This window comes from Grampus griseus (assembly GCF_964374135.1).
Source record: "Grampus griseus genome assembly, chromosome: 11".
NCBI classification, from domain to species: domain Eukaryota; kingdom Metazoa; phylum Chordata; class Mammalia; order Artiodactyla; family Delphinidae; genus Grampus; species Grampus griseus.
In genome coordinates, this window is record NC_139005.1 from 4225748 (window position 1) to 4253651 (window position 27904).

At 42.9% G+C, this 27904-nt stretch overlaps 1 protein-coding gene across 1 annotated transcript; it reads left to right on the plus strand.

Moving 5' to 3' along the window:
* On the plus strand, positions 1-27792 carry TIGAR (TP53 induced glycolysis regulatory phosphatase). Its single transcript, XM_082666706.1, has 6 exons — positions 1-131; positions 8578-8615; positions 12125-12246; positions 21443-21520; positions 24831-24941; positions 25842-27792. Exons 1-6 carry the CDS (start codon positions 100-102, stop codon positions 26268-26270), a joined length of 810 nt encoding a protein of 269 aa, XP_082522832.1. The 5' UTR covers positions 1-99; the 3' UTR covers positions 26271-27792.
* The last annotated feature ends 112 nt before the right edge of the window (positions 27793-27904 follow it).

Here is a 27904-nt window from a genome sequence, read left to right on the forward strand (position 1 = left end):
GGTGCGGCGGGCGCAGTGCCGGTTGGCTTGTGCGGAGTGTGGGTGACGGTTCGGGCGGCGTGCGCGGCCTTTGCTTTGCTCTGTCCCGGCGCCGGCGGGATGACGCGCTTCGCTCTGACAGTGGTCCGGCAGTGAGTATGGCCTGCGCGGGCTGCCCTTTCCCCTCCGTGGAGTGTTGCGGGCTGGGCTGGGGGACTGAAGATCTGCACCCGCCCCGCCCTGCCCGTCCCATTTGCTCCTCCGAGGCTCGGCCTGGCGATTTCTAGGTGTTTCCTGTGAGTTACCCCCTACCGGCCCTCCTGCCCCAGCGAAGCTGAGCGGGAAGCCAGGTGTCAGATGGCAGCGGTCCCGCGTTCGATGGGGACAGGGAGGTCGGGAGGAGTGAGTGTCAAGGGCCCCCGTCTCCGGGTGGCAGCTGAAGCTGAAGAGACAGCCCTGTCGCCGCACCTCCCGGGCCCCGCGTTTGCCCGCGGCCGGTCCTCCAGGGTCTGCAGAGTGACTGGTCCGGGGCCGACGTTTCCGCTCTAGGCTCTGCGACGGCTCCGTCCCTGTCCCCTCGGTCGCCTCGGCCCCCCAGGCTTGTGTCTGAGATTCGCTTCTTCTCCGCAGATCTTCTGTCGCTGGGGGAGGAGAGGGGGCCTCGCCCTGCTCTCAGCCGCCTGCATCGCCCCGAATAAATATGTTTATCATATAACGTTACAGGGAGCTAAATGCTGACAAGTCTTTACGTCTCTTCCTTTTTCCTTCTCGACTCTTCTTGGCCCGGTGTTAATGGGAGGTGGAATTCAGGGAGGTCAGGAGCACAGATTTTTCGAGAAAGATCGACGTAGGTTAGAATCTGGGCTCCAGCTAGGAGCCTTGTAACCTGGGCTTCCTTTCACCGACTTAATCTCTACGACCTCAGTTTCCTGATTTATAAAATGGCGTTAGTGATAGGACCCACTTCACTGGGTTAGTGTGATAATGAAGTGTCAGAAAGGTAAAGCGTACAGCACAGTGGAGGGGGAGAAATATATCTGAGAATTAACTAACTTTTGTTTCTGTAAGGACAGCTCTGATACAGATGCAGGGAGTCCTCCAATTTGTGTGTTAATGGGACCAGCATTCTGAGCGGGTGCTGTGTGTCAGCAGGTAACTAAGGGTTACAGGGTTACAGGGAACTAAGATGCCGTTTTTGACATCGTGAAGCTTGTGGAGAACAGCAATATGGTCTAACCTTGTCAAGCTGACTTTAGCTGCTATCGTCTTTGGTCCTGTTTTTACTTTATAGGAAGATTATCTTGGCAACCATCTGAAGTTGTTCCATTAGGATTCACAGGATTTTAATGACTGAGCTAGAAATCGAGCTCCTCTCTTTCCGCCCCACCCCTCTCCATTTTTAGAAGGCTTTATGACTGTCGTGTGACCTTCTTAAGGTCATCCAGCTAGTCAGTAGCAGAACAGGAATTAGTGTCTTGATTGCCCTCATTTTCCTCTGAAGTTTCTGGATGCCTTGACACAGTGCCTGGCGTGTAATTGCCACTCAGAAGTCGTAGAAAATCTGGGCAAAACCACCCCTTGAAAAACAAGATGATCCCGATTCAGTTTCTTAATAAACAGTAGTTACATGAGTTCGGATTTTATCCCCTCCCTGCTTCTTAAAAAGGGCTTGATTTTTAAAATGCATTCATCATAGAATTCCTATGAGGAATTTAAAAATAAGTCTTAATAAATTAGTATGTGCCAGGCACTGTCGTAATTAAATTCTGACAACAGTCTGGTGAGGTAAAGACTGGCTTCTCAATTTGCTGGTGAGGAAACAGACACAGAGGGCATGTGACTTGCTTATAGTCACATGACAAGTTGGGGTGGTGGCCTTTAAACCAAGGCAGCAGATCTGCGGCCCATCCTCTTAACTATATACTATGCCCTTCTGCCTCCAATTTTACAGAGTTGAAACCTAGTGTTTGTAGGTTGCTTAAATATCATCAGCCATTTCAGAGGCTACTTTTTATTTCCTGTGATATAACCATGAAGAGTGATAAGAATAGTTTACTTTGCTCTGTTTTATTCATGGGAAGGTGCAAAGGAAGTGTTGAAATAATTGATAGGGTTAGTTTTCTCCTTCAGAGTTCTCAAAGCTAAAAATGGATGATTCTTTCAGGAAAAGAAACAGTTTCAAACTTGATTGATCACCAGAGTTCAATGTAATGACTCTTACTGGAATCAGCAAGATTGAATCATTGAGCATAATAGTGGGAATTTAACTTGAGTTATCTCTTACCTGACTCTGTCAAACGCTTTGAAACTCAGTGTGTTTAAGAGTTGGATAACTTTTGGATAATGCAAGAAAACTTTTTAAATGCAGTTTCTTTAAGTTCAGGCAAATCCTTTATGAATCTGTGCTGTTACCATCTGTGTGTTGGTCTTCATCATCATACTTGAAAGGGAGAGTTACCAGTTGTATCATTTTTGGAACAGAATACCCCACCTTTCAAACTTCAAGTCTACTAGTCTGATTGAGCTGTAGCGTCTGGTGGCGTTAGAGCAGCATGGTTGAAAACCCCAGTATATGCAGGTCGGCACTGCCATCACCCACACGGCACATCGAAGGCCCTAGTTCCCTTGAAAGGTTCTTTGTAGGAGTTTGCAGTTGGTTGCCTGCAAAACCATCCCATTTCACTTCCGTTTTTAGCTAGCTCTTTAAACATTTTTACAAAGTAAATTTCCTTTACTTTTAACTACTTAAAGATGATGAATCATGGGGCTTCCCTGGTGGCGCAGTGGTTGGGGGTCTGCCTGCCGATGCAGGGGACACGGGTTCGTGCCCCGGTCCGGGAGGATCCTACGTGCCGCGGAGCGGCTGGGCCCGTGAGCCATGGCCGCTGAGCCTGCGCGTCCGGAGCCTGTGCTTCGAAAAAAGATGATGAATCAGTGTAGGTATTGACAGCAAAACTGATTGGTTTTTCTTACTCTGCCTCTGTCGGCACTTAGTCTTCATGAATGCTAGTCATTGTTCTGTTTGTTAATAAAGCAGAGGCCAGATGAATATTGGATCATCTGTCAACTTTTATCAAGATGCATGTAATTGTTATGTTACTGTGATATTTGTTTTCTGGGAGTAGGGTTGATTAACTGGGAGAACCTACGCAACTAGGCCTAATCTACATGTAGACAAAAATATATCATGAATTGAGTATTTTACATTTTTGCCCCCAGACCATCTGGTGAAACTCTCCATGTTACTAGTGCTTGAAATCTTCTATGTTTTCAAATTATTAATCCATTTTCAAATGAATTAACTGGTGTGGGGGAATTAGGATATAGCTGTATATGCATGATCAAATATCAGGCGAGCACACTCCACTCCTGTGTACACCAAAGCATATCTATTTTGAAAACTTGCCCCAAGTATATACTGACTTCCCATGATTTGTCTCTGCTGCAGCAAACCGAGTCCTGGTCCGTGGAATTTGAATTATTAAAAAGGATGTGATTGGGAAATTAAGCTTTCTATATGATTTCTAGAGAAACGCTATAGAATACAAACCAGAACTAACAAAATAACATGTCTTTTTAAGGGGAGAAGAGCATGATTATCCACAAAATAAATGGTGCATATCTGTGGGCCTTTAAACGGCCGGTCACAGACTTGACTTCCCGGCCGAAGTGCTTGCGTTCTCGCGGAGTCGGGCGTCTGTCCTGGAAGTGAGTCACACTGCAGGTTTTGAGAATCAGTGCTGTTATTCCTGACTCCTTTAAAATACACTCCTCTGACCTTTCCACTCCCCCTGCCTTCCCCGCCACTGCCACAAGCCGAGCTTCGGTTAGGGAAGTAGCTTCATAGTAAACCTATTTTAGCCACCCACTTTCCTCTCCCACTCCCCAAACAAACTAAACAGTGGCTTCAAGCATTTGTACAGACCTCTCGAAAAAGCTGATAAAAGCTGTAAAACTAAATATGTGTGCACATTTTTGGAAAAAAAATTCTCTTTCTAGATTCTTACACTATAATGTTTATAAAGTGATTTGAAAGCAAAAAATGCCCAGTGGAACAGCAGTGATTATTAATAATGCACTAATGTCTGCAGCAGTCTCTACTGACTTATAGCTAAAGGAAATCTTTCATTATATTACAGCTATTTTTTCTCCTTTTGCTGGAATTGGTGAGATGCTGGGGCAGTACTGTTACAAATTATCAAAGTACTGGGATTCTGTTTTTTAATAGGATGACATTTTGATGATATAATGTGTTCTTCTGAATCCGTGATCAAATCAGCTATTGGGATTAAGTTAAAATCTTGAGCTACCTTTTCAGTAAGCACACAAAAAGTTATCGTCTTGGCAAATCATTTGTGTGATTTGTAAAGACCTGGTCCAGCGTAATTATTAAATTTCTTCTCACCCTTGATTTTAAATTTGTGCAATGAGCAAGAGAGCTTGTGATCCACAGGAAGTGGGCAGAACCTTCTGCGTTTCCCATATAAAAGTAAATGTGGGATTGGGGGCCAGGGAGGCGTTATTTGAATTTTGCTGGTAATTGAATTGGTTACAAAGCCATTGTCTAAAGAGGACGTCACTCGTACAGAAGTGAAGTACAGCCCTTTTCTTCTTGGTCTCGGCAAGACTGTGAGGCTGAGACAGACAGGAAGTGGATCCAGTGTTTGGGAACCGTTTTCTGTATGAGAAGCAGTGCCTTCCCCATCACTTCCCTGGATGCTTTGTTCATCTGAACCGCAGAGCTTAATCTCTTTCCTATCCATTTCATATGATTCTGAATGGGTTTTGGAATGCTGCAAGACATCTTTTATTAATACTCACCTCACGAATGATAATACTGGCAAGTGCGCGGCTAGTCGTGCTGTGTAATCTCACTCACTTGTCGTATATTTTTTAAGCCGCTACGTCCACACGTTTAGAAATCAGAACAGTTCTCCTGAGTTTTCTGTCCTCTCCCCCTGCAGGTGACCACAGCCTCTGCGTCCTCCCGGCATCTCTCGTGCAGATGCAAACGTTTACTCTTGTGTCCTGCCTTTCTTGTTCTTTCCTTCTTTCTTTCTTTTTTTAAAAATTATTTTTGGCTCTGTTGGGTCTTCGTTGCAGTGCTCGGGCTTCTCCTTGCGGTGGCTTCTCTTGTTGCAGAGCACGGGCTCTAGGCACGCAGGCTTCAGTAGTTGTGGCACAAGGGCTCAGTAGTTGTGGCTCGCGGGCCCTAGAGCACAGGCTCAGTAGTTGTGGCACACGGGCTTAGTTGCTCCGCGGCATGTGGGATCTTCCCGGACCAGGGCTCGAACCCATGTCCCCTGCATTGGCAGGCGGATTCTTAACCACTGCGCCACCAGGGAAGTCCCTGTCCTGCCTTTCTAAAAAGGTAGCAATCTTTGTATATTATTTCTGTACCTTGCTTTTTCTGCTGAATATGTCTTGGTGATTTTTCCATCTCTTTACGTAAATCACTCTCCCGCAGACACAGCCGCATCGATTTCCATCAGGTAGATATCCCACTGTTCATTTGTTAAAGTAACGGGTTCCCTGCTAAAGGGAATTTAGGTTATTTACCATCTTTCACTGTTAGAAATATACTGTAGCAAATATTCTTTTAAATCTAGATGAATGCAAGCATTTCCAGTAACAGGGCTGCTGAATCAAAGGGTAAACAGACTTGTCATTTTGGTGGATATTTCCAGATGACCCTCCATCCAGAGAGCATGTACACTGAGCTTCTGTTATTTCCCAGGATTTTCTCCAGGGACCAGGCATGTTAGGGTGATGCAGCCTCTGGCCGTGCCTTTTAAGGAACTGGGGCCAGGATAGATGCACGACTACAAAAGTTAACTAGCGTAGTACAGAAGGTAACTAACTACAGTAGTGCCGGGAAAAATGGGAGCGCAGAGTTGGGGTAGTTAAAGGGGATGGGGCGGTAGGGAACGGTGCTGGAGAGGGAAAGCTACTTCAAGGAGTCATCTGGCTGTGTTGGGTCTTGAAGAATGAGAACACTTTGGCCAGATCCAGTGGTCTCTGTTTTAATAAGACCCCTAGGGGATTCTGAGACACACTCGAGTTTGAGAACCTGTGCTCTAGGTGAGGTTGAAAAACCCCTGTTTTTATAAACGAGGGGCAAGGTATAAACAAGGGGCAGAGACGCGAGTTTGTGATCACGACCAAGGTCTGGTGGCATTCCTTTCTGGATCTGAGTGGATCAGTCCCACGCAAGATATTTTTCAACTACTGCTTCACATAAAAAACAAAGCAGGAGTGATGAGCCTTCATGGTAATCAGGGAAACACCAATTAAAGTCAAGGTGAGGGAAACTGTTCAGGTTCCGTCTTGGCACAAATTGAAAGCTGTCACATTATAGTGAGGATGTGGAACGCTGCAGAGGGGTCGCGACTGGTATAACCACTTGGCCTTATCGAATAAAGCTGGATGCGCCGTGGCCCCGCAGTTCTAGTGCTAGGCACGGTCCCTAGGCAGGGGTCAACAGACCCCTGAGAGCGAATAGTTCAGGCTTTGCAGGCCGCATGGTCTGTCTGAACTGATCATTTCCACCATTAGAGTGTGAAAACAGTCATAAACAATAAATAAACGTATGGGTATGACTGTATTCCAACAAAACTTGCTTCACGGAAAGACTTGCTTACCAGTCCTTGAGTGGATCTCAGACATGAGCACGCATCAGCATCACTTGGCGGGTTTATTAAAACAGACTCTGCTGGCCGCCACCTCACAGCTCCTGAGTCAGTGTGTCTGGGGGCAGGTGGGGCCTGAGACACTGCATTTCCAGTGAGTTTCCAGGCAATGCCAGTGATGCAAGTCCAGGGACCATGCTTTTGAGAACCACTGCCCTAGAGAGTCTGCTGTGCTCTGAACAAAGACATTCATGGCAGTGTAGCCCGGAACTGGAAACAGTCTAAGTGTCTATCACAGTGGACCATGTACTACGTCGTAGTAAATCCTTACAGTGAAGTTTACACAGTAAAAACGAGAATCGAGTGCGGCCACACTCAGCACTCAGCATTTGGGTGTATCTCCCAAAATGTTGAACAAAAGAAGCAACACAGAAAACCACGTAGAGTAAGAAGCAAGTCACTGTAAAGTTCAACAACAGGCAAACTAATCTATGCTGCACGTGGGCAGGAAAGCGAAGAGGAAGGGTGAGCACCGGAGCGGGCAAAAGTCCTGGCACGGCATCCACTGGGGAGGGAGGACATCGTGGTGGACAGGGACGGGGTCCTGGAGGCCGGCAGTGATCTGTTAACGTGGGTGGTGTTACGTGCCTGCTGGCTTTATCATTATGTTATTTACTATTTGTTTCATAATTTTTAAAAGATTAAAAGTGCATTAAGTCTTGGATATCTATATAGTCTGTCCAAAAATGGCTTATAAATACAGCTACTGAGTGCTTCCTACAGCCAGGCAGTGTCTGGGTGCTTTACCTGTGTTCATCCCATCATCCCGAGAATCTTGTGAGGTTGGGACCGTCTGTTATCCCCATTTGACAGATGAGGAAGCTGAGGCATTGAGCTTAACCCAGCAGGTGAGTGTAGCGCCAAGCAGTCTTGCTCCTGGGCCCGGAAGATGGCAGCGAGGTTTCCCCTCACGGAGTTTCACCTCTCGCCGACCTGAAAGGGTGTGGACGTGGGCTGTGGGGACAGTTGATTCCAGATGAGGCGATAACTCGATCCGAAGAGGCCTGTGGGGTGTTTCCCCCCACCGTTTCCAGTTTTCTGTCCAGTGTGCGCACAGCACACGCCAGCTCCCACCTGCACTCTTGTCTGGTCTGGTCCAGGTGCCCTCACCCTCCCCTTCCCCCTCCAGCCTCAGTCCAGTTGCTTTGGGGCACCACTTCCCCCGTCGCTCTCTGGGTTGCTTCAGAGTGGGCTGGGTTTGCTTTTGTAATTCCTTGGTGTTGCGAAGTGGAGCAGCTTTGAGCAGCTCCAGGACCGAGGGGGCAGGGCCGGGGTCTGCGGGTCTGCGCTCCGCTCTCAGTCCCTCGCGCCTGTCCGCTCAGCGCAGCGGACGGACGGATGGACCAGCTGTTGTGTTTTGGTCCCGATGCCTGTGGGAGTAGTTTGTTTTTTTTTTTTTAACATCTTTATTGGGGTATAATTACTTTACAATGGTGTGTTAGTTTCTGCTTTATAACAAAGTGAATCAGTTATACATATACATATGTTCCCATATCTCTTCCCTCTTGTGTCTCCCTCCCTCCCACCCTCCCTATCCCACCCCTCCAGGCTGTCACAATGTGGGAGTAGTTTTGATCAACATATTTAAGAAGATTATTTAACAAAAATTTTTTATACATACATATACTACTTTTGAAATAGCATTTTCTACCTTTAGTTCGCTTAAGATTGTTGATCTATACATTTGAATTTGGGGCAATTTGAAATTTTTAGCTTATCGATTAGGCACATAGAATAGATGATTGCAGACAGTAGTTTAGAATACATTTTATCTTTACAGGTTAGACTCTGACGTATGTACAATATGCTGTCTTTACAAGTATCATTACCTTTCGTTGCTGATTTTTTTTTCCTCATTTCAAAAATAACCTAATTTGGTAATAAAGGCTTTTTTCCCTCCCTGTTTTAGTGGAGAAACAAGACTTAACAAGGAGAAAATCCTTCAAGGTTGGTATGCTCTGACTCTTATTTTAGCTCTCTCTGTTAGTATTAATGTGAAATATGGGTTAATCAGATCCGGTGGGGTAGGGTGGACCGGGGGCCGCTCTGGACTGTGAACTGGGATTACGGAATTAAATCATCATGGTCACAGAAATACGATCAGAGCAGATGGTAACCAAGAGTCTCTTGAGTGAATTAGATGTAAAGAACAGTGCTCCAAGTTGTTCGTGGGCAGCTTCAAAGCTGATTAAGGAGTTATATTGAGTCTAGTTGTCTTAAAATGTATCTGCCAGGATTTTAAATGATTTCATATTTGGAAACAAACAATTTACTGGCTGGTGTTAATGGTATTTTTCTGCTAAGATACTTACATTATTTTTAGTAGTAACAAAGAAATGGTTTAAAAAGAGAATTCCTGTTCTCACATGGGGTTGTTACTTTATTCTGAATAGACTCTCCTCTGCCCCCTGCCTTGTTCTGTTAATTTGGGTTCAGATCTTTTAATCTCCCTGTGATCCAGCTGGCCTGGCTTTTAAAGAATGTCTTTCAGCTAGACGTGCTGTTTCTCTGCTTGGATTATACAAGCATTTAGTTTTATATTTTTGGGTTAGGGACATCTGGGGTTTGCAGAAGCTGATTTTCATACCCTGTGTGCTCGCCTCCCTCTTCTGGAAATCAGTCTGATAATTAAACGCACCTCTCTTTCCCATTGACCTGGGCCCCACCCAGAGCATCCTCTGGGCTCACGTACAGTACCGCCTTGTCCGTGGGCCCTGCTCCTTGGTCTCATTTCATTTGAAGCTGACGGTAAAGCATGAATAGAATTTTCACGTCCACACCTGTGTGTTTTAGGTCTGTTTTGTGTTTTCCTAACTTTGGAAGTTAGATGCTTAGTTCTTTAAGTTATAGCCTCCTTTTTATTTTTTTTAAAACCCTCAAGCCTTATATGTTTCTAAGTACCATTTTTTTGTCACATACCTGCAGTTTTGATTTGTAGTAATCTGGTAAGTATTCAGCACCAAGTGTCTTAAATTTCCGTTATGATTTCTTCATTGACCCATGAGTTATTTAGAACTGTTTTTTAAATTTCCAAATGAATGGGCTTTTTGGTTTTGTTCTTCATCTTTTGTGATTGGCTTCCACTGTAATTGCTTTGTGTTCTGACAATATGGTTTATTTGATAATACGTCTTTGAAATTGGTTAGCATGGTCAGTTTTTATAAACCTACTACTGTGTGTTTGAGAAAAAAATCTGTTTTCTAATTGTTGGGTGTGGAGTTCTGTATCAAATACTTGACCTTGATTTTGTTGTTCAAATCTTCCATACTTTACTAATTTTGTAAATTTACTCATTTGCCTGTATGAGCTAAGCGTCAGTTTATGAGTGAGATATGTTGAATTTCCCGCTGTGATGGCCAGCTCATCCTTTAATACCTGAAGTTCTGTCAACTTGTGCTTTATGTGTTTTGCTTTTATGCAGCTAGAGGCTAATTTATTAGGCACATACAAGTTTTAAAATTGCTCTGTCTTCGTGGTGAATGGGAACGCTGATTGTTTATAGTGATCTTTACAATCCTTACTAAGACTGTTGTCATAAAGTCTGCATGTCTGAGAGTGACATGGCAACTCCGGCTGTTTGGGGTTGGGATTTGCCCGGTATAGATCTTCCTATCCCTTTCCATTCAGCCTTGCTGTGTACTGATGTCCTAAGTGTTACCTTGTAAAGGGTAGGCAGCTGATTCTGATTCTTAAAAAAAAAAAAGGAAAAAAAAGAAATATGGTCTTTCTGTTAACTGGTGAGAGTGGTCTGTCCACATTGACTCTGGTTTCTGGTGTGTTTGGACTTTTCCTTTGTGGTTCTTTTCTCCCTTCTTTATCTAGTCCTTTCCTTCTCACTCACCTTTACTTCTTAGGTGCCTGCTTTTCCTTTTCTTCTCTTTATCCAGCCCACTCTTACTTTCCCTCCTGGCCTCAAACTAAGCCATCTCTATCCTTTTGATGGTTGCCTTTATACCTTTACCATTTGTGCCTAACAAGGTGTAAGAGAAATATCATCTCTCCTGAAAAAATACAAAGCGTGTGCTGCTGTTTAGTATCTCGGTCCTGTCCTTTTTTAACCATGCGGTGTAGGCATTATGATTTAATTTGTTACCTGGTGTTTGTTTAGATTGACATCTGTAGTTGCCAGTTTCTCTCCTCACCATTTCTTTTGCGTCTCAGACCTTCATTCCTGAAACATCTTTTTTGAAAAGTCCTCTTGTGCAAATCAATTTGTGGTAAAGATGGTTTCAACTGATTCTATTCCAGACGATACTGTTTTTATTCTCCTCGATCTTTTTTAGTCCAGACAGTTCTAGACTCACAGTTCTCTTGGCTCCTGGGAGCTTTTCATCTGCTGCTTTTTGGCTTCAGAAGTCTTGTCTCATCCAAATGGTGTCCCACCGTGGGTATCTGTCTTTCTCTGTAACTGCTTTTAAAGTCTTTGTGTTTTATTTTGGTATTCTGCAGTTTCTCTTACTAAATCTAGGAAGGTACTTTTTTTTTTTAGTAATTTATCCTTCTTGGTGTACACTGTGTTTCCTTCATCTGTAGTTTTATGTGTTCCCTCACTTCTGTTCTCCATTTTGTCTCTTGTCTTTCTGGAGTTCCCACTGGCTGTGCTCAGGAATCCTCGTCCTTGCTCCATGTCTCTGACACATCTGCGCTTCTCCGTCTCCTCGTGTCTGTGCCAGGGGCCAGCTTCAGCCCTGCCTTTGGGCTCGTGAAGCTTCTCAGCTCAAAGAATCTCCTTTTATCCACTGAGGGATGTTTTTTTCCCCTCCTCAGCAATTCCATTTTTCACTGTTAAAAGACCTGTCTGGTTCTTTTGGAAAGCTGTCTGGTTTTTGATCGCTTGTTGTCGCTTATTTTTGTGACTCTGTTTATAGTCTCTGCTGATTTACACGTCTGACGTATTAGTGGTTCCAAATCTGTTACTTGTTGTTTCTGCCAACTCTCATTCATGACAGATTATTTTCCTGTGTGTTGAGTCATTGGCTGACCTGTTACTTGCTCTAAATTAGTAGAAGACTTGTCAGCGTTTATTGAGGATGACTTGCAATACTGAACGTTCCTGAATTCAAACAGTGGAGATAAAGAAGGAAAACTTTTCTAGGTGATGATCCGACTACCCAAATGCAGCAGCTGAGCTGAAAACGTGAGGTTGGGGGCAGCATTAATAAAACACGTGGTGAAGTGATGGGCGATGTGGGGGGAGAGCTCGGGGCAGCCTCCTCATTACCCAGTTCTCGCCAGACACACATTCTTCTGGGAGATACAGAAGAGCTTTTCCAGGATCCTAGCTGAATTTTGCTTGCTTTCAGTTCTCTGAAAAGTTATGTGGAAAAGTACCCAAGGAAATCTTTTAATAAAGTATAGATAAATGCTCTGTATATTCTCTTAGGTGTGATTTTTATTGCATCCCATATATATGTATATATATTTGAATGTGACTCTTCTTTCTCTTAATACCACAGGACAAGGAATAGATGAGCCTCTTTCAGAAACTGGATTTAAACAAGCAGCTGCTGCTGGTATATTTCTTAATAACGTGAAGTTTACTCACGTTTTCTCCAGCGACCTCATGAGGACAAAGCAGGTGAGCTTAGAGTCAAGGTTGAGGCTGACGAGTCAAAAGTCTCAGCAGTCGTGACCTTGAAACATTTGCTGCCAGAGTCCGCAGGGAACTAACTCACACGAGACGTCATCCCCAGCCCTCCTCTCCCTGACAGAACTTACTTCTTTTCCCTTCATTTTACTTCTGTGCTTTGTTTTATTGTGGTAATTTTTAAGTTAGAGTAGCTTGGGGAAAATGTCTAACAAAAGGCCTATAAAAAGGCAAAGAAGGTGTCGTGAGAGAGAGCCAGTGGAAACACCACAGAGACGTCAGATTTTAGAATCCAGATACAGTTTGAAAAACAACTGTGTTACTCTAAAGAAATAAAGGACGTGTGAAATATCTTTGAGGAACAGATTACTATAAAAATGATCCCAGAGGTTTAAGAAAGAACCAAATCAACTTCTAAAAGGTCGGTGGAAGGAGACTTTTGTGGCAACCATGGGGGAATAACAGGGTTGGAATGTAGCCTCCCCCCATAAACAACTAGAAAACAGGACAAAATCTGTGAAGCAACTGTTTTCAGACATTGGACTCCAGGCAGCGTGGGCTGCGATCCCCGAATGAAGTGAAACAAAACAGGTGAGCCCTTGATCGTCCTGGTTTTCCAGCTGAAGCAATTCCCAGACTCTGGCAGAAGAAGCCAAATAGAGAACAGTGGTCTCAGTGATTGAGGGGACAGAGCTTGGAATTTGGGGAGTTTAAGTAAGTAAAATTTGTGGGGAAGAGTGCTGGAGAGAGAGCTGCACAGAGAAAACTCTATAGACATGTGTAGGGATCCCCGTGATTCTTTGTTGGACGGTTGGTTAATCTGCACACGTGTGGCTGAAACTGCACGAGGGCAGAAAACACGGCTTCGGGCGGGAGGGCAAAGGTCCCTGGCGGGTGGCGGTCATCCACTCAGTTCCTGGGGCTCACACAGGGTGCGGAGTCAGAATTCCCACCAGCGCAAGGGGAGGCTTTGCTGGATACAGAGAGCATATTACACCTTAATAGTGAGGCTAAACTGTCCTCAGAGGAGCATGAGGGGAGAAGTAGGAGACAGCAGAACCAAATTTCATCTTCTACAGGTGAAAAATGCAGTATTCTGAAATGAAAATTTCATAGGGTGGGATTAACTGTAGGTTACACTGTAGAAGAAGACGTCAGTGAACGTGAAGACGTGGAAACTGAACATTCCAAAATTAACTGTGGAAAGAAAAAAGACTAAGAAGGGAAAGTGAAGAGTCTCAGTGACGTGGAGGACAGTATCAAGCAGTGCAATATACGTGTAGTTGAAGTCTCAGAAGGGAAGTGGGGAGAAGGACGAGGGTGAGTATGAAAGTAAAAAGACAGATTTTGAAGAAATAATGACTCAAAAATCTCCAAATACATACCCAGTGAAAATACTTTCAAAAATTAAGGCAAAATAAAGACTTTTTCTTTCAGGCACAAGTTGAGGGACCCACACGTATATGGTCAGTTGTTTTCGTTTAGTCTTTTTGGTCAGTTGGCTTTTGACACAGGTGCCAAGGTAATTCCGTGGTTGAAACGATGGTCTTTTCTTTTTTTTTTTTTTTTTTTTTTTTGGTCTTTTCAATAAAGGGTGTTGAAACAGTGGACCATCCAAGCAGGAAAGCATGACATGTGACTCTTACCTCACACAGTCCACAAAAACTAACTTGCAGGTGTTCGTAGAACAAATCTAAAAGCTAAATCTATGAAAATTCTATAAGGAAACGGGGAAGATCTTTATAAAGGCATCTTGGGACAAAGTATAAACAAGACACAGATTGGGAGAAAATTGTAAACGTGTGTTACATGTATGTAATATATGTGTATATATCTGACACATATGTCAGTATATATCTCTTAGCTGTATAAATATGTAAGATTCTTCCAACTCAGTAATTAGACAAATAGGCAGAAGGTTTGAATTTGACCGGGCACTTTACAAAGTGAGATACGGGGAAAGCCAGTAAACAGATGAGAAGGTGCTCAGCATAACTGATCGCGACAGAAACGCACATTAAAACCACAGCAAGATACCGTTACACAACGTGTGCGTGGCTAAAATTAGAAAGATAAAGGATGTGGAGCAGCTGGAACTCAAGGCGTTGCTGGTGAGAATGTAAAACGGAACGCCTGCTTTGGAAAACGGCTTGAAAGTTGAACACACACTAACTATGATCCAGCAGTTTCAATCCCAGAAGTCTATCCCAGAGAAGTAAGAACATATGTCCACACAAAGACCTGTACACAACTGTTTAATGGCAACTTTATTTGTGATGGGCAGAGAGTGGAAACGACCAGTGTGTTGATCAGTAGGTGAATGGATAAAATGAACATGGTATATTCATACAGTGGAATACACCTCATCAGCAGGACAGAGGAGTCCCCAGAACAGTATCTGAGCAAAAGAAGGCAGATGTGGAAGAGTGCAGACTGTGTGATTCCATTTACATGAGACTCTAGAACACATAAAGCAGGTAGTGCGGGCCGGGGGCCAGGAGTGGGAGGCATTGGCTGGCAAGGGCACGAAGGAATCATTTCGGCTGATAGACTTCTTCTCTGTCTTGATTTTGGCGGTACTTAGCTCTGTCACAGCTCGGTGACCTGTACACTTGAAATATACTCCAATCAAATTTACTTAAAATATGGAAAAAGTTTATCCAAAAATGAAAACCTCAGTGGCTGTACTAAATTATAGACTAGATGTAGCTGAAATGGTCATTTGCTTATAGATAAATGTAAGATAGCAACTGAAGTGTAGCGCAGTGTGATAAAATAGATTAAAAATAAGACTAAGACAGAAGGATGTGATGAGAAGGTCTGTCGTCTTTCGAGAGGAAGTATCAGAGAGAATGGGAAAGAGGCAATATTCGAAGAGGTCACAGTTAATAAACTACAGAATTATTGAAAGATAGCAAAATATCCGATCCAGAAAGTATAAACAAATCCCGGTCAGAATTAAAGAAAGAAACCCACACATCTACACTTACAGCAATATTGCAAAACTCCAAAGACTATGAAGGAAAAAACATTATCCATTAAAGACCAGTATTAGACCATCAACAAATGTGTCAATATCAACAATAATTTGATGTGCTGAGAGAGAATCAAGATTAATCTAGAGTTTTATACCAGCAAAACATTTTCTAGAGAATAGGTGAAGACATTTCAGACAAACAAGCTAGAAAGAAACTTTCAAAGGATAATTGAAGAAGGAAAGAAATTCCAGAAGAGATGTCTGAGATTCAGAAAAGAATAGTGAACAAAAGAAATTGTTACAGGTATAGGTAAATATAAACAAATATTGACGATGTAAAACAGTGTCTGATTTTTGGAAGGGAGTTAAAAAACAAGGCAGACTATGGACTTTAATGATTTCTACCGTTTTGCAAATACAGTGTCTCTTGTCAGAGTAACCAGGTACACAATGAGAGAAGGAAACATGAACAAAAATGAGCAAAAGCAGCAGAAAGAGCCACAGGAGTTATCTGGTATCTGGAGTTATCAGATGTAGCCTTTAAAATAATCATTGAATGCACAGATAAAAATGACATGGAGAATTTCAGCAGAGAACTGGAAATTATAAAACAAGAACCAAATGCAAATTCTAGAACTGAAAAGATAACTGAAATTAATATTCAATGGATGGGTTTAAAACCAATTTAGACACACCTGAATGGAGAACTAATGAACTAGAACCTTTTTCTGTAAAGGGCTAGTTAGTTAAATTTTTAAGTTTTGTGGGTTGTATGGTCTGTGTCACAATTGTGAACTCTGCCGTTGTACTGTGAAAGCAGCCGTAAATGATACATAAATGGCTGAGTTCTAATAAAATGTTATTTATGAACAAGCCATTTATTTATTTATTTATTTATTTATTTATTTATTTATTGGCTGCGTTGGGTCTTTGTTGCTGCACCCTGGTTTTCTTTAGTTGTGGTGAGCGGGGGCTACTCTTGTTGCGGACCACGGGCTCTAGGCACACAGGCTTCCGTAGTTGTGGCACACGGCCTCAATAGTTGTGGCTCGCGGGCTCTAGAGCTCAGGCTCAGTAGTTGCGGCACATGGGCTTAGTTGGTCCGCGGCATGTGGGATCTTCCTGAACCAGGGATTGAGCCTGTGTCCCCTGCATTGGCAGGCGGATGCTTAACCACTGTGCCACCCAGGAAGTCCTACCACATCTTCTTTATCCATTCATTTATCAGTGGACACTTCGGTTGTTTCCATATCTTGGCTATTGCAAATAATGCTGCAATGAACATAAGGGTATATATAGCTTTTCAAATTAGTGTTTTTGTGTTCTTTGGATAAATATTCAGAAGTGGGGGAGTTCCTTGGTGGCCTAGTGGTTAGGATTCCGGGCTTTCACTGCCATGGCCCAGGTTCAATCCCTGGTCAGGGAACTGAGAATCCTGCAAACCACATGTCACGACCAAAAAAAAAACAAAAACAAAAACTCAGAAGTGGAATAGCTGGGTGATATGGTAGTTTTATTCTTAATTTTTTGAGGACTCTCCGTACTGTTTTCCATAGTGGCTACACCAATTTACAGTCCAACAGTGCACAAGTGTTCCTTTTTCTCTCCAGGGTTTCTTATCTCTTGTCTTTGTGATGATAGCCATTCCAGCAGGTGTGAGGTGATAGCTCATGTAGTTTTAATTTGCGTTTCCGCAATAGTGATGTTGAACATCTTTTCATGTACTTATTGGCCATCTGTGTGTCTTTGGAAAATGTCTAATCAGATGCCCTCCCATTTTTTAACGGGCTTGTTTGGGTTTCTGTTGTAGTTGACTGATGTGCATTCTTTATACAGTTGGCCCTTGAACAATGTGTGGCTTAGGGGCCCCCACCCTCCTTGCAGTCAAAAATCTGCATATAACTTTGCAGTTAGCCCTTTGTATCCACAGTTCCACATCTGAGGATCGTGTAGTACTGTAGTATGTATTTTTAAAAATCCATGGATACATGGACCTGTGCAGTTCAAACCCATAGTCAAGGATCAACTGTATATTTTGGATATTAATCCCTTAGATATATGATTTGCAGTTATCTTCTGTCATTCAATAGGTTGCTTTCTCATTTTGATGATGGTTTCCTCTGCTATGCAGAAGCTTTTTAGCTTAATGTAGTCCCACTTGTTTATTTTTGCTCCCTTGTCTTTAGAGTCAGATCTACAAAAACATTGCAAATACTAATGCCAGTGAAGTTACTACTGCCTGTGTTTTCTTCTAGGACCTTTATGGTTTCAGACCTTACATTCAAGTCTTTAATCCATTTGGGGTTAACTTTTGTGTAGGGTGTAAGATAGTAGTGTAGTCTCTTCTTTTGCATGTAGCCGCTTGGTTTTCCCAACACCATTTGCTGAAGAGACTGTCCTTCCTCCATTGTATGTTCTTTGCTCCTTTGTTGTAAATTAATTGTCCATATATACGTGGGTTTATTTCTGGGCTGTCTATTCTATTCCATTTATCTATGTGTCTGTTTTTATGACAGTACCATACTGTTTTGATTACTGTAGCTTTATAGTATAGTTTGAAATCAGGGAGCATGATTCCTCTAGCTTTGTTCTTTCTTAGGATTGCTTTGGCTATTTGGGATCTTATGAGATTCTGTACAAATTTTAGAATCATTTGTTCTAGTTCTGTGAAATATTGCCACTGGAATTTTGATAGGGATTGCATCAAATCTAGATTGCTTTGGGTAGTATGGACATTTTAACAATATTAGTTCTTCCAGTCCATGAACACAGAATATCTTTCCATTTATTTGTATCTTCAGTTTTTTTCATCAGTGTCATAGTGTTCAGTGTACAGGTTTCACCTCCATGGTTAAATTTATTCCTAGGTATTTTATTCTTGTTGATGCAGCTGTAAATGGGACTATTTTCTTAATTTCTCTTTCTTTCCTAATTGCTGTGACTAGGACTTCCAAAACTATATTGAGTAAAAGTGTGATGGTGGGCATCCTTGTCTTGTTCCTGATCTTAGAGGAAAAGCTTTCAGCTTTTCACCATTGAGTATGATGCTAGCTGTGGCCTTGTCATATATAGCCTTTATTATGTTGAGGTATGTTCCCTCTATACCCACTTGGTTGAGAGTTTTTTTTTTTTTAATCATAAATGGGTGTTGAATTTTGTCAAATCCTTTTTCTGCATCTATTGAAATGATCATGTGATTTTTATCCTTCAGTTAATGTGGTGTACCATGTTAGTTGCTTGCATATGTTGAACCATCCTTGCATCCCTGGAATAAATCCCACTTGATCATGGTTTATGGTCCTTTTAATGTATTGTTGGATTCGGTTTGCTGATATCTTGTTGAGGATTTTTTCATCTTATGTTCATCAGGGATACTGGCCATAGTTCTTTCTGTGATGTCCTTGTCTGGTTTTGGTGTCAGGGGTAATTCTGGGTTTATAAAATGTGTTTGGAAGATCTCCCTCCTCTTCAGTTTTGGGGAAGATTTCAAGAAGGTTAGGTATTAAATCTTTGAATGTTTTGTAGCGTTCCAGGTGGTTAGTGAAGCCATCTGGTCCTGGGCTTTTTTTTGTTGGAAGATTTTAGATTACTGATTCAGTCTCCTTACTAGTAATCAGTCTATTCATATATTTTATTTCTTCATGATTTAGTCTTAAAATCATTGAAATTTCTAGGACTTTATCCATTTCTTCTAGGTTGTTCCATCTGTTGGCATAAATTGTTTGTGGTAGTCTCTTACAGTCCTTTGTATTTCTGTGTTATCAGTTGGAACCTCTCCTCTTTCATCTCTGATTTTATTTATTTGGGGCCTCTCTTTTTTCTTGGTTAGTCTAGCTATAGGTTTGTCGATTTTGTTTATCTTCTCAAAGAACCAGCCCTCATTTTCCTTGATATTTTTCCTATTATTTTTGGTCTCTATTTTATTTATTTCCACTCTGATCTCTATTATTTCCTTTTGTCTATTAACTTTGGGCTTTGTTCTTTTTTTTTCCTAGTTCCTTTAGGTGTAAAGTTAGATCATTTGGGGTTTTTCTTATTTCATAAGGTAGACCTGTATTGCTGTGAACTTCTGTCAGAACTGTTTTTTGCCGCATCCCATAGATTTTGGTATGTCGTATTTCTGTTTTCATTTGTCTCTAGGTATTTTTTGATTTCTCCTTTGATTTCTTCGATGATCCATTGGTTGTTCAGTAGCATGTTGTTTCACCTCCACATTTTTGTGGTTTTTCCTGGGTTTTTTTCCCTTGTGCTTGATTTCTAGTTTCATACAATTGTGGTCAGAGAAGGTGCATGTTATGATTTCAGTATTCCTGAATGTATTGAGACTTGTTTTGTGACCTAGTGTGTGATCTGTCCTGGAGAATGTTCCATGTGCATTTAAGAATATTTTGCTGCTTTTGGATGGAGTGTTCTGTTTTTATCTATTAAATCCATTATTTAAGACTGATGTTACTTACTGATTTTCTCTCTGGATGACCTACCTATTTGTGTAAGTGGGGTGCTAAAGTCCCCTACTATTATTGTATTGCTCTCAGTTTCTCTCTTTAAGTCCATTAATATTTGCTTTAATCTTGGTGCTCCTCTGTTGGGTGCATATACATTTATAAAATTATATCTTCTTGCTAGATTGACCCCTTTATCATGTAATGCTCTCTTTGTCTTTTATTACAATCTTTGTTTTAAAGTCTACTTTGTCTGATATGAGTGTAGCCACTCCAGCTTTCTTTTCATTCCTGTTTGCATGGAATATCTTTTCCCATCTTTTTGCAGTCTGTGTGTGTCCTTTGTTCTGAAGTGAGTCACTTGTAGGCAGCCCATAAATGGCTCTTTTTTTAATCTGTTCAGCCACTCTGTATCTTTGACTGGCATATTTAGTTGAGTTACCTTTCAAGTAATTATTGAGAGGTATGTACTTATTGCCATTTTGTTCATTGTTTTCTGGCTATTTCTGTAGTTTCTCTCTGCTCCTTTCTTCTCTTTCTCTCTTCCTTTGTGGTTTGGTGGTTTTCTTTAACGTTATGTTTAGATTCCTTTTTCATTTTCTTTTGTGTATTTAGTGTAAATTTTTTCTTTGTGGTTACTGTGAGGTTCACATATGACATCCTATATAAGTAGTAGCCTGTTTTAAGTTGGTAGCAACTTAAATTTGAACACATTCCAAAACTAGCTTTTTACTCCTCCCTGCCATGTTTTGTACCTTTTATGACACATTTTACATCTTCTTATTTTATGCGTCCCTTAGCTAATTATTGTAACTTTACTGCTTTTGTCTTTCATCTTCATCAAGTGATTGATCTACTGCCTTTATTATATATTTACCTTTTCCAGTGAGATTTTTGCTTTCATATGTTTTCTTATTATTAATTAGTGCCATTTCTTTTCAGCTTAAAGAAGTCCCCTTAATATTTCTTTTTTTTAAAAAAATAAATAAATTTAATTATTTATTTATTTTTGGCTGCGTTGGGTCTTTGCTGCTGTGGGCGGCCTTTCTCTAGTTGAGGCGAGCGGGGGCTACTCTTCGTTGTGGTGCACGGGCTTCTCATTGCGGTGGCTTCTCTTGTTGCAGAGCACGGGCTCTAGGCGCGTGGGCTCAGTAGTCATGGCTCGCAGGCTCTAGAATGTAGGCTCAGTAGTTGTGGCGCACGGGCTCAGCTGCTCCGGGGCATGTGGGATCTTCCTGGACCAGGGCTCAAACCCATGTCCCCTGCATTGGCAGGTGGATTCTTAACCACTGAACCACCAGGGCATTCCCCCGTTAATGTTTCTTTCTTTCTAGGGTTGGTTTAGTGGTGATGAACTCCTTTAGCTTTTGTTTCTGGGAAACTCTTGATCTCTTCTTAAATTCTGAATAACCTTGCTGGGTAGAGAAAAGCTTCTTAGTTGGAATTCTCAGCACTTTGAATATGTTACGCCACTCCCTTCTGGCCTGTAAGGTTTCTACTGGAAAATCTGCTGTTAGCCTTATGGGGTTTTCCTTGTCCTTGGGAGGAGGTGAGTTCAGTGACCTCCTATGCTACCATCCTGAACACTCCCAGAATGATATTTTTTTTTGGCTGCGTGTGCAGCTTGTGGGATCTCAGTTCCCCGACCAGGGATCGAACCCAGGCCCCCTGCAGTGGAAGTGCAGAGTCCTAACCACTGGACCACCAGAGAATTCCCCAAGAATGATTATTTTTATGAGAAAAGAGATAGTTGTCTTTTGATTTGCAGACCGTGCATGGAATTTTGGAGAAGAGCAAATTTTGCAAAGATATGACAGTAAAGTATGATTCAAGACTTCGAGAAAGGGTAAGTAACTTACATATTGTTCTTTTACCATAAATTATCAATAAACCAACTCAGTTTATCCCATGGCTAGAAATTAAATGCCTACCTGCTAGGGATGTGATATCAGCTATTACACGAAGAATCTACTGTGTGGCAGTACTGTTACTTACTCTCATAAATGGTGTCTTTTTTGATCATTAAAATCATAGGAAAGAGGCATCTTAAATTATAAAAGCAAGGCATACTTGTGAGAACTTAGTACAGAAGAGTTTAAAGTTAAAGGTGAAAAGTTCTCTTCCCAGTCTCCTAATCCTACCCCATAATTATAAGCATGAATAGACTTCTTTATGCCAACTTTATATACTTTACCAGAAATGAATCTTCCTGAAACGGTGATTTAGCTAAAAGACGGCAATTTCAGATCTGAGATTTGGCCCCAAGTCTCCTCCTCGAGCAGTGTTTTTAGTGCACTCTGTAATACTAACGTGTAAGCTGGTTGCTGTCCTGCGAGCCCTGTGATTTCCTCTACCCCTGGAGGGAAATGTAACAGAATGGCCAGGGCATCTTCAAAGAACTGCTTTTCATAACTTGCGTGTGTTCACTGTTATAGTTCAGCATGTAGGCTAGAGCTCCAGCATAAACTGTCCCTGGAAAGGCTCACTGTGTGCCCAGGAGCCAGTGCTCGAACGTTGTTAAAGAAAAACGTCCTGGGAGCTCCCTGGCGGTCAAGTGGTTAGGACTCCACACTTTCACCACGGAGGGCGCGGGTGCAATCCCTGGTCGGGGAGCTAAGGTCCCGCAAGCCGCGCTTTGTAGACAAAAAAATAAAACAAAGCGCGACCAAAACAAAACGAAAAATACACCTATCCCCAAAACTAAATCTGAATAGATTAAAAGAAGAAAATGTCCCGAGTTTAGTGGAACGCTGCCCAGGGCCCGCCATCACGTGAAGGAGAAAGCGCTGTCATCGGCTGGGCCGTCCCTTCTCCATCCGTGCTCTCTCCTGAGTAACTTCATCCTCTGCAGTGATTTCAGTCCATGGCTCTTCCCTGAGCTGCACACACACACCGAGCCGCCTGTGGCTCAGCTGCCCCGCGGCCGCATCCGGCCAGTGGAATGCGCCCCCCCCCCCACGTGGCCCTGCTTCACGCAGTGGCTGAAACCCTCCTGCCGGCTCTTCACTGTCTCTCGCACTGCGCATCCTGTCCTCGTCTCGTCCGCTCAGCCTCTGAGAAGTTCCTGAATGCTTCATGTCTCTGCGAGCCCCCCGCTGCCCTCCTGCTCGGCATCCTGGCGCCTGGGTCACTGCGAGCCCCCCGCCGCCCTCCTGCTGCCGCGCGGCGTCCTGTCGCCTGGGGCGCTGGGACAGCGGGTCTCCTGCTTTCCCAGTCTGATCTGCACGCTGCAGCCAGGGTAATCTTGGCAGAATTTGGTTGCCACACCCCTGTATAAACGGGTTCACTGCTTCTCTTCTACCCTCAGGAGTTGTCATAACTCTGACCCGGCTCTTGGGAGCTGCGGGGTCTGATCTGTTGCCTCCTGCCCCTTGCCGGGTGCTCGGTGCCTGGGTTTAGCGGTCACATGAGTGGGCATTGGCGCTGCGCTCACCACATCCCACCACTGTTCCAAGAGCTGCGGGTTTGTTGATCTTCACAAGAACCCCAGTGCCGGGAAGATGTAAAAACCTCATTTCTTAACCCCCGTTTTACAGAAGCAGAAACCGAGGCACATGGAGGTCAAGTCCAGGCCCAGGGTCCCAGAGCTCATTCGTGGCAGAGTTCAGATTCACACTGAGGCCTCTGGGCCTGGAGTCCGTGCTCTGGGCCGCTGGTCACTCGCTTCTCAGCCTCTTCCCGGAATCTCCCGAACACCCTGTGCTCAGTGAACCTCTGCATCTGTCCTCCATTCTCCCTGGAATGCTTGCTCCCAGGCCTGACCAGCTTCCACTCGCCAGAGACTATGGCCCTCGGTGGTTTCCCGAGTCCAGATTAGACATCCCTGCCGTATCTGTCAGTCTCTCTCCATCTCGGCACTTTTCCACTTGCAGTTACTTGGTATCCCCACCACCCTGCGGTCTCAGCAAGGGTGGGAGCTGTGCAGCCGCCTGTCCTCTCCTCCTAACTGCCCCAGCAAAGCGTTTGGAGTATTCAACAAAGGATACTTCCATTCCTGTGAAAACAAAGCAACTGATGGCTTTTAGTGGCCCTCTTTGTAATAGTTCTCCAGATATAATTAAGAGTGTAAGAAATTGGGCTTGAAGATGGGAAGAGCAGCTGGTAAAGTGTGCATGTATTCTTATTAAAAAGTAATATTTCACTATTGGATTTCTTATCTGATGGTGGTGTTAGAATCTGTTGGCATCATCAGTGCAAACCCTAAATGACGATTTGTCTCTTTCAATATTTTCTTATGCAAGTAATCCATTGTCATTGTAGGGAATTAAAACTAAGAACACTTTGGAAAAAAATACAATTAAAATTTCTACCACACACAAACACTGAATATTTTGGTATGTGTGCTCCTGACTTTTTCCTTCTTGTCTGTTTTTATCTGTCTGTTTGTGTATATGTTTTTCGAAATGAAATCCTACTCTGTGCATTGTTTTTTAACTGGCTTGTCTCACGTACTGTGTTTTTCAGTGCCCATAAATGCACATCAATATGATCACATAATTAATGACTCTGTACTCTTAAGATATTGCTATTGCGTCATGTGTGTGACCAAGCTACTACTGACCTAGTTTAGGACATCTAGGCTGTGACTAGATTTTCCACTGATGTAAATAATGTTAAAATATAAACATCTTTGTAGTTGATCCTTCACACACATATCTCATACATTTCCTAGAAACGGAATTGCTGAGTGTGTACTTTTTAAAAAGACTTTTGTATGTCTTGCTACATTTCCTTCCAGAAAATCTGTGCCAATTCATACTCGCATGAATGATCTAGGAGAGAGTTTTTCCCACATCAACACTGGCTGTTAGTGATCTCTGTGGTCTTCTGATTTAATAACTTACGAAAGGTGTCATTTTAGTTTTCACTCTCTGGATTCCTAGTGAGGTAGATTTCCCATGTTTATTGGCCATTTGCATTTCCTTTGTGACTTGCGTGTCCTTTGCTGAGACTCAATTTTTATGAATCTAAAAAGCGAATGAGCTTTGAAGTCACATGGATCTGGGTTTGCATTTTCTCCGAGGAGACAGGCTAAAGTAAGCCAAAGAAATCTAAGCTCATCCCCAGAATGATTGTTCTGAATTTGCCATAAACATGTACTTAGTTGTTGTATTGCAAATTCCTTTGAGGCCTTTTTGTCTGTTGGATCATTGCAGAAATATGGGGTTGCAGAAGGCTCGCCGCTGAGTGAGCTAAGGGCCATGGCCAAAGCAGCTGGGCAGGAGTGCCCTGTGTTCACACCGCCCGGAGGAGAGACCTTGGACCAGGTACGTAGCCCTGGGGAAAGTCGCCGCGTCCATGAGCGTGCCGACGTCAAAGTAGCTGCAATCTTGACTCGTCGCGTAAGCAAGATGTTTCTGAATTGTAGCTAAGCAGTTTGGAAGTTGTTTGGTTCACAAAACAACTCTGCATCATACCATTTTTTCCCCTTCTAAGCTGTCCTGTCTTTCTCGTTTATTAAGTCATTACCGATAATGGATTTGAGGAAATGGGTTATTAGATGGGTCTGTTAAGAAAACTCCTTGCAAAGGGAGCAGCGTAGCCTTCGCAGTGGCAGTGGAGTCGGTGGAGCAGGCATGGTGCCGGTCAGCGGGATGGTGGGCAAAACCCAGCAACTTGGGTGGCAGACCAGCAGGCCTCTCCTGCGCCTGCAGCTCTGAGTGACATTGTAGCCCTGCTTGCGTCGCTCTGGAGTGTTCTGCTTTTGATTGTGTTATTGGTGATTCCCCCCCCCCACCATTTTTAATTTTCATAAATTTCTTGTAAAGACTTTGTATCAGTTTACTGAGGGAAGGCTTCTTATCCTCGTTGTTCTAATTGAACGGAAGTGCCCGAGGCAGCTTCCTAGGTATTCCTAGTTTCCCGCTATTTTATGGGCTTCTGTTTGCGTGTAGATTTCCCCAGCTAGACTCCGAGTGCTTTGAAGTCAGGAATTAGTCATTGTATCTTACTCACCTTTGTCCCCAAAATGCTTTCATGGGTCCAGAAATAAGGTGGGCGCTTACTTACCAGTGTCTGTGGAAGTACTGGTTGAATGAATAGAAACACAGCGTTTCATCTGCTTCTGTAGTCACGGACGCTGACGTGTAGAAAAACTCAGTTCCGTTTACGTCTTAAAACAGTCATTAATGTCACTTTATTTCACCTTTTTTTTTCTTTCCTTGTAGGTGAAGATGCGTGGAAAAGACTTCTTTGAATTTCTTTGTCAGCTGATCCTGAAAGAAGCAGGTCAGAATGAACAGTTTTCCCAAGAAGCCCCGAGCGACTGTCTGGAAAGTTCTTTGGCAGAGATATTTCCTTTAGGGAAAAACTGTACCTCCACGTTTAATTCGGACAGCGGCGCTCCAGGGTTAGTGGCCAGTGTCTTAGTTGTGAGTCACGGCGCCTACATGAGAAGCCTGTTGGATTATTTCCTGACCGACCTTAAGTGTTCCTTCCCGGTGACCCTGAGCAGGTCCGAACTCACATCAGTCAGCCCCAATACAGGGATGAGTGTCTTTATCATAAACTGTGAGAAAGGAGAAGTGAAACCAACCACGCAGTGTGTGTGTGTGAACCTCCAGGGCCACCTGACCGGGGTGACCAAAGTTCACTAAACTTAAATCTGCATCGAAAGCTAACAAATGTGAACCTCTGAGGGGGGCCTTTGACGTTATTTCCACTCTCTGCTAATGCAGGCTTGGGAACAGTTAAAAAGCTGTCCGTTAGAGCAGGTCATAAAGCTCGGGTGGAATCAGAGCCACATGAAACACTAATGGAAAACCATTGAGAATTGACTTCTTCTTTGTGAGTACGGTTGGAATTTTCCAGGGTAATCTTACCGCCCTGCAGTGACATCTCTGGATTGTAAATGGATGAAGGAACTCAGTATTGCAAACTGGGGGAGTAATAATCCTGTTAACTGTGGTTTTTTTGCTTCATTAATGTCCTGGTTTTTTTGGTATTTTTCTTTAATGTCTGAAAAATCTGGCATGTTTTATTGGCTCTTGGTAAGACACTGTATGTTTTCTTTTTTACTGTCTCATCCAGTCCTAGGAAGAGGGAACTATTTGTAATTTCCACTCCATATTTATGTGAAAATATGTTATATTCAAAAAGTCCTTTAAAGGAGAAATGCTTGCCGTCATAGTTCATGTAAAAGCAAACGACACTAAATGATTAATACAGAAATCAGCTGTTGGAATTGTTTACTCTGGAGGGTTTGAGATGCAGATGAACGTGGATTGTGGTTGCAGAACAGTCTCGTGAGGAAGAAGCATCATCTGATTACAAAATTTTTAAAGAAGGAATCTGAGCGGAGGAAGAGGAAAGAGCAGATCTTTCTTATCTAAGCTGTAGGCTGAGGAATTTAGTTTGAAGGTGGCACTAAAGAAAGTAAACGGTTGCTTCACAGTAGCCCCAGAATAAAAGAGGGGCTTCACTGAAAAGAACCGTGGTTTTTTTTGTGGAAGGTACAGATGAGGTTTCCTCTCTTTTCCACCAGATGGCACTGGAGAAAAGGGAGTTTGGTTACCTGAATTCTGTACAAAAGATGGCTCGCTCTGAGGCCCTCATGTAAATGGAGAACGTGTTTTCCACGCAGTTTGCTTTTAAATGATCATGTTGATGAATGCTGTGAGTCTCAGCTCACAGAGGGTAGGACTGAGGCTGTCAGTTAAGGCTAAAATCACGTGTAGTCATATTTCAAGTTCAGGATCCTGCTGTCCTTAGTGTGTCCAGCGCTGCCAGTGCTCGTGCCAGTGCTGGAGCAGAGCATGTGGCTGAGCGCAGGGGAAGTTCACTGCAGACGAAAAGTTGGAAAGTAACCAAAAAGGACAGATAATAAACGTCCACATCCCTGCCATCCAGAAGTAATATTCCCCCCCGCTTTTTTTGAAAAAAGAAATAACACATTGCGATGTAAGCCAAGTTCCTTTAAGCAGCTGTTGCTGTCCTGTTCCCTCCTGTTCTCTACAGAGACAGCCAGCACCGCGAGTCCATATACCCATCCGTCCTTCACGTGGCCACCTAGTGTCATAAGGGTACAATGGTATTGTTCTGGTGTTTCTGGTCTTGATTCAAAATATCAAGCTGTCTGTATTCTGTATTCTCACTTATTACATATATCTTGGGGCTCTATATTGGTATGTATAGATAGATCTGGTTACTTGTAACCACTGTATCGTACAAAATAAATGTAGTACCTTTTATTTCTTTATTCTCATATCAGTGGGTGTTTCAGTATATTCAC